The sequence below is a fragment of the Lepeophtheirus salmonis genome, chromosome 13, assembly GCF_016086655.4.
Source record: "Lepeophtheirus salmonis chromosome 13, UVic_Lsal_1.4, whole genome shotgun sequence".
Taxonomy (NCBI): Eukaryota; Metazoa; Arthropoda; class Copepoda; order Siphonostomatoida; family Caligidae; genus Lepeophtheirus; species Lepeophtheirus salmonis.
Genome location: NC_052143.2, coordinates 42,824,380 through 42,830,670, shown reverse-complemented (window position 1 = coordinate 42,830,670; position 6,291 = coordinate 42,824,380). Strand labels below are relative to the sequence as shown.

Genomic DNA, 6,291 nt, shown 5'->3' with positions numbered 1-6,291 from the left:
GAGTATGAAGAGGATGGTTGCTTTTATGACTTGGGTGGAGATTTATGGGGATTTTTTGAAGATATATAGAGTTGAATATATGCTATGAGAAATTTCCAAGCGCCGCGAATCTCTTATTATATAAAAAATATATATATTTTTTTTTTTTTGAAAAGAAGGAAAAGTTACCGTAACAGCTGAAATTGCGCACACCTTTTCCTATATATTTTTCGGGAGTGTGTGTGGAAGCGAGAGTGGAGGGGGGTAGAGCTCATGACGGGGGAAAAAGTATGTGTCTATATGATTCTATGTGGAACTACTTACTATGACTCTGTGACGTGAGACCCTTCGGTCTTCTTTGCCTACTCCTACGAAGTTTTGTGTGCTCCTCTTTTCCTTCGTCTCATATGAGTTCGAGTTTTGAAGAGAGATGAACCTTACTTAATAATAATAAGAGAGGAGAATCAGTTTAACAGTGTAATTAGATTTATATGTACATTCACATTTTATTTTGGCGAAAAAATAATTGAATTACTTCTTGACCCTATCATTAGTCCGTATTATTTCTACAAAGTAGTGAAGTGTGTTTTATCATTCTCTTATTCGATACGGAACCTATACATATATATCGATAAAGGAAATAAGGGTTCAAAAAGGATCTTTGCAAAAAAAAAAAAAGTTTTGAATCAGACTTCAATAAGAAAACCAGGTAAGCTGACAAATCTTTAAGAAATTAATTGCTTCCCTACTGACGTTTCCATGGAATATTGAGTCCTGTATATGAATAACTCATGATCAGAAAAGTGGATTTCAATGTATCTATAAATATTTGATTCTTTACTCCATGTTTCTTTTTCCTTCTTTGAAGGAAGCGAAAGGGGATTCAGAAGCTAGCCCTGATCTGTAAGTCCTCTTGATGCCCTTTCACAAAGTATGATGACCATGGCTCCGGGAATGGAGGGTCATCATACCCCGTCATCTCATGGTGTGTCTGGAGGAGGTTCCTCATCACCCTCAAGAGCCTGGTATTCGACTGTGGATCCAAGTCGTTATCCACATGAGCATGCTGCAGCGGCTCAAGGTCTCTTGGCTCCGGAGCACCACGGAGAAACCGCGTTCTTTGGATCCTCTGAGGCATCACGATACTATCAAATGCATCAAGCCTACGAAACGGCTGCGAATCAAGGTAAATCCATGATTTTTAAGCAATCTGTTAGCCTTGTTAAATAATAGTTTGCGAGAGATATTCTTTCTACATTATAAATATGTATATGCAATATTGTAAATTCTACACCACTTCCAAACCTCTCTTCTTTTTATTCGACTTGTTTATAATAGTGAATGTGTATATGCTATGTATATAATGTATATTTGATTATTATCTCAATGTAATTTTCAGTTTTTATTTTTACTCTCTCTCTCTCTCTCTCTTTCTCTGTACAACAACAATAATAATAATAATAACATAATGATAAAAGAACAAAGTACTGAGGCTTACAGCTGCCTCCGTATTCTATATGCATATATATACATATTCATACGTTTAGAGACAATATTTATGACTAGAAAAGTCCTCTTAATTATGTTTTATGTATCTACAAAACCAATTCTTATGTTTTAAAACTGATTTCCAGCTCGAATGTCTATGTATCGCCCACATTGGATGCCAAACATGTCAGGAAACTCGGCGGACCATGTTGCTGTTCAACAGCAGCAGCAGCAGCATCAGCAACAACAAAGTTGGTCCGGCGGCTCAAACAGTAACAATCCGTCGTCATCGTTAACCCCTTCCCGTGAGCCAGCCTCACCCCCTTCGTCATATCAACAGCAGACCCAACTACCTCATCATCCATCCAGTCCCGTCACCAAAGAGAACACCAATAACACCACCGCCAGTAGCTTGGATCTAAACTCATCTGCCGAAGACTCCAACAACGCAGTGGGCAATAATTCCGCCCTTGGCGATGAAGTCGTCAAAAGTCCAAGTAGCCCAGATATCAAGCCCCAAATTACTCAACAGCAGCAACAACAGTCATCCCCTCTTTACCCAACCTCTACTTCAGCTTCGTCCTCTATGGAGTCTCCCTACTATGGGTCCTCTTCTTCGACGCCCTATGATCTGGGATCTCCCTTTTCTTCGTCATATCAGGCCTCTGCTGTTGCCGCCTTGGGACATCCTCCCAATCGCTGCTCGGATAATGGATCTTCCATGCATCCATCCCGATCTTCTTCATCGTCTACCAAAGGTACTTTTATGGCACCTAATGATGAATATCTATTAATCCTTGGCCCTTTTTTTTAGAAGGACGTGAATGTGTTAATTGTGCTGCCACAACAACGCCGCTCTGGCGACGGGACGGCAATGGTCATTATCTCTGTAATGCCTGTGGTCTCTACTACAAAATGAATGGAACCAATCGTCCCCTCGTCAAGCCAAAACGAAAAATGGTAAGTGTTGCTCTAAAACTTTTGCAGATGATCTTCAACGAAAAGCAGTGAATTATTTAATGTACATAGATAGATTAAGTATAAAACAGAGGGAAGGAGAGACAAGCTATGCATGCAAGAGGGCTAGCAAGCAGGGTTCTTTTTCCATTGAGGGGTACTAGCGTCAAAAGAGATTTTTATCTCTTTTTTTGTTTTGTTTTTCTTTTCGTTATTTTTTTATATTTATATTTTAAAAAAGCTCTATATTTGAATCTCTGATTCTCTTTTTTTACTTACACAGTATTTCCTACTATGATTACATTTATTGTTATTATTATTATCTACAAGCAAGCACCATTGGCCAGTAGTAGAAACCCCGACGCAGTAGTACCACCTGCAGCCTCTTTCCACTTCTTTTTTTCTTACAACCCAATTATTATTTTACAGAATACCCAAAAAAGAGTTGGAACTCAATGTTCAAACTGTAACACGACCACAACCACTCTCTGGCGACGAAATGGAACGGGAGAACCCGTCTGCAACGCTTGTGGGCTTTATTACAAGCTTCACGGAGTAAGTCAGACCTCTTTTGTCACACACTTTTATGTCACATTGGCTAGCTAGGCGTCTCTTAGGGAATTAGACATTAGTCCCCCTATAAATGTACAACATAGATATACACTTAAAGCACTCTGTTATTGCATGAGTTTTCATGAATCATCCTCATCACCACCACCACCCTGTGAATTAGATCCTAAGATTAATTACACATTATTATAATCATTCTTCTTAAATATAATAATAGATGCTCTTTAAAATGAAAGAAAGAAAATTAAAAATCGGTAAAAAGTACAAAGATTGTTGAGGTGATGAAATTAGATGAAAAAAATCTTACCCTAGTTCTTACCGTGTGTTTCAGGATTCTTTTTTTATCTTATCTTATCTTTACTTTTTATTTACTTTGAGTTTTTTTTGTTTTTGTTTTTTTGCCTTAATTTTTTGATGAAACAGTTCATGAAAATGATATTTAAAAGAAAAAAAATAAGCATAGACATTTTTTGACGAAATAAAAAATGTTTTAATTTATTAATCAATTTAGTTTTTTTCTCTATTATTTTTGTTTCTCTCTTTTTTTACATTTTTTTAGTGTTTTTAATTAAGTTCTTTACTTTTTATTCTTTCAGAACTGTGAATCAGATTATTCTGATGGAATAGAAGTAAGAACTATATATACATACATACATACATACAATTCTCACCTACAGATTTGTCTCTCCCAGTTTTTGCTGTTGATTTTTTTTTTTTTACTATTTTCTTCTCTATCTCTCATAAAATAACAACGGATCTTTTGTGAATTAATAACACTATTTAATTATTATAAGTTAACTAACGTTGTAGCTTATTATCATTATAATTATTATTATTATTTGTCGTTTCTCACTAACCTCCGGAGATTTATTTTTTTCCATTATGCTTATTTTTTTTGAACTTACATACAACCTAAACAAATATCAATTCAAACACTAATAATAATTAATTAGATAGAAAACGTGGAACACACGCGTTGATTTTGGGTGCATTTGATTGATCTAAAGGGAAATGTCTCATACTTTGGTTTTCTTTTTTTTTTTGTACTGACATAGAGTATATTACATATATATTTATTGATTGGGTATAACATATTATTGCTGTTGGTGTGCGAAGGAGTTTTTGTGAATATTTATTTATTTTTTGGGACCTCCCTAATACTTAATACTCCATGCTCATAATTACATATAATATTATAATTATGAAGTAATAATCATTCCTAATCCTGTGACTCTCTCTCTCTCTCTATCTTTCCCTTTCATTCTCTCAATTCTACTATCCCTTCAATCACAAATAACTAATCAACATTTCCCCCCGCCTTTTGTTACCAGTCTCAAAGGCCAATGTCCATGAAAAAAGAAAACATTCAGAGTCGGAATCGGAAATTAAGTGCCAAGGGACGGAAGAAACATCACTCTGGCTTCAGTTCTTCAGACATGCTGAAGCCCTTTGAGAAAATGTATGGCTACGGAATGGCGAGTTCAATGGGTGCTATGGCTGCAGCTGCGGCTGCACCTTACTACATGAGTGGCCATCCAGGCATGCATCATAGTCATCATGGTCATCAACAACCACCCCCGCCTCCTGGAAGTAGTAGTAATCTTGGAGTTGGAGGTGGCAATCAGGGAGGAAATGTGCAGGGGCAGTTTGGTGGTATGCATATGTCTGGTGCACCTGTGGGATCGGGTACTTTTAGTCCTTCATCCTTTGGGTCCATGGTGAGTAAATTGCGTGCTTTTATTGATTAAAAACCTCCTAATTAACGTTCCTCCCTTTATCTAGCCAAATTGGCCACGAACGGACTATTCCTGAGACATCCCTTAACTGATTACTGTCCCATCCATCTACTAAAAGATTCATGCTGACGCGCCAAGTACAAACATACACACTCCAGGAAGGGAAGGAACACTTATTCCAAGAGCTTAGTGATTTGCTGAAGGCTCATCATTTGTATGTGTGCATGTACATTCATTTATTCAGAACCAACGTTCATTCATCAGTGCAGTTGATGGAGCTAAAAAAAGAAAAAAAGTCGTTTGTTTCAGGCCCTAGAGAGGGTCGGCTCTCTCTCTCTCTCTCATTGTTATATTACAGTACACAAAGTATATATAAAATAAAAAAAATTGAATACGATTATGACATGACATTATTTATAAGTAAATTTTTATTCTTATTATTTTGATTATGATATATATTTAACAAATGATATCTGTGTTATTTATCTACATATTATAGAGATATTATTATAATATTTAAAAAAAGTAAATAAATAATTATTATTAATCAAACCAAAGTTCATTTCATTTCTCTGTCTATAAATCCTTGAATAACATTAAATAAACACTATTTAGATTCATATATATATATATGATTTGAGTGGAAGATGACAAGTGATTTTTAACCCTTAGATCTCTATTAATCAATTTCAGAGTATGTTCATCAAGCCATTCATTTCGCCAAAAATAAACTTTTATAAAAATATTTCATATTTTTTAATATATGAAACAATATTTTTTCCCATTCATATATGGCATTTAATATGAGACCTCAGTCTCCAAATAGGCAGTGGTAGTTGTCAGTATTGAAAGTTTCAGAGAGAAAAAAAATATTAACCTGAAAATGGGAGTATCAAAAATATATTTTTTAACTATACAAAGGCCTTTTGGGCTGGGGACACAAAAAAACAAAACAAATTTTGGCAAAGTTGAAGGTCTCTCAATGCATTTTTAGCCGGGATACAAGCGATTCAAATACAATAATATATATCCAATCGGAGAGGCAAATTATATAATGGTGACCCCTTGAGGGATGTCCGTATGTTTTTTTCCTTCTTTGGGTGCAGGGCCGTAACTAATATGTTTATTTGTAGACTTTAAAAAAAACAGTTTTTCTATGAATACAAAATTTGAGAGCAAAAAATTTTTAGTAATTTGAACTAATTATCTTCGTTTTTTCTTTTTGTTTATACAAGATTAGTTTAAAAAAATAAATAATTTTTGTTCAAATTTTTGATACTTAGGCCTGATGTAATTTGTGTTTATTGCTATTTCTATAAAAATCTTAAAAATATGGGGTTTGCCGTATTTCTTTTTAAATAAAAGGATGGTATAAATCAAAAATTATACTTTGTATGTATATATATTAATATTTGTAGGATTGATAAATATACTTACATTAGTTATATGAAACAAGATCTTTTATTTAAAAAAAAAAAAAATAGAAATATGAGAATCAAAATATGAATATAAAGTTGTAAATATTTGAGTGTATACATGGCATACCCTCAGAGTGAGAGGT

General features: G+C 34.5%; 1 protein-coding gene across 6 annotated transcripts; it reads left to right on the top strand.

Moving 5' to 3' along the window:
- The first annotated feature begins 217 nt into the window (after positions 1-217).
- LOC121127868 (uncharacterized) lies at positions 218-5,130 on the top strand. Of its 6 annotated transcripts, none has more exons than XM_040723432.2 (8): positions 218-688; positions 848-1,165; positions 1,614-2,225; positions 2,282-2,427; positions 2,854-2,979; positions 3,591-3,623; positions 4,326-4,712; positions 4,777-5,130. In XM_040723432.2, exons 2-8 carry the CDS (start codon positions 913-915, stop codon positions 4,804-4,806), a joined length of 1,587 nt encoding a protein of 528 aa, XP_040579366.1. In that variant the 5' UTR covers positions 218-688; positions 848-912; the 3' UTR covers positions 4,807-5,130. The 6 variants fall into 6 exon arrangements, with proteins under 6 accessions (XP_040579366.1, XP_040579367.1, XP_040579369.1 ...); XM_040723433.2 differs by having other exon boundaries at positions 383-688; positions 2,285-2,427; positions 4,777-5,117; XM_040723435.2 differs by lacking the exon at positions 3,591-3,623 and having other exon boundaries at positions 383-688; positions 2,285-2,427; positions 4,777-5,117.
- The last annotated feature ends 1,161 nt before the right edge of the window (positions 5,131-6,291 follow it).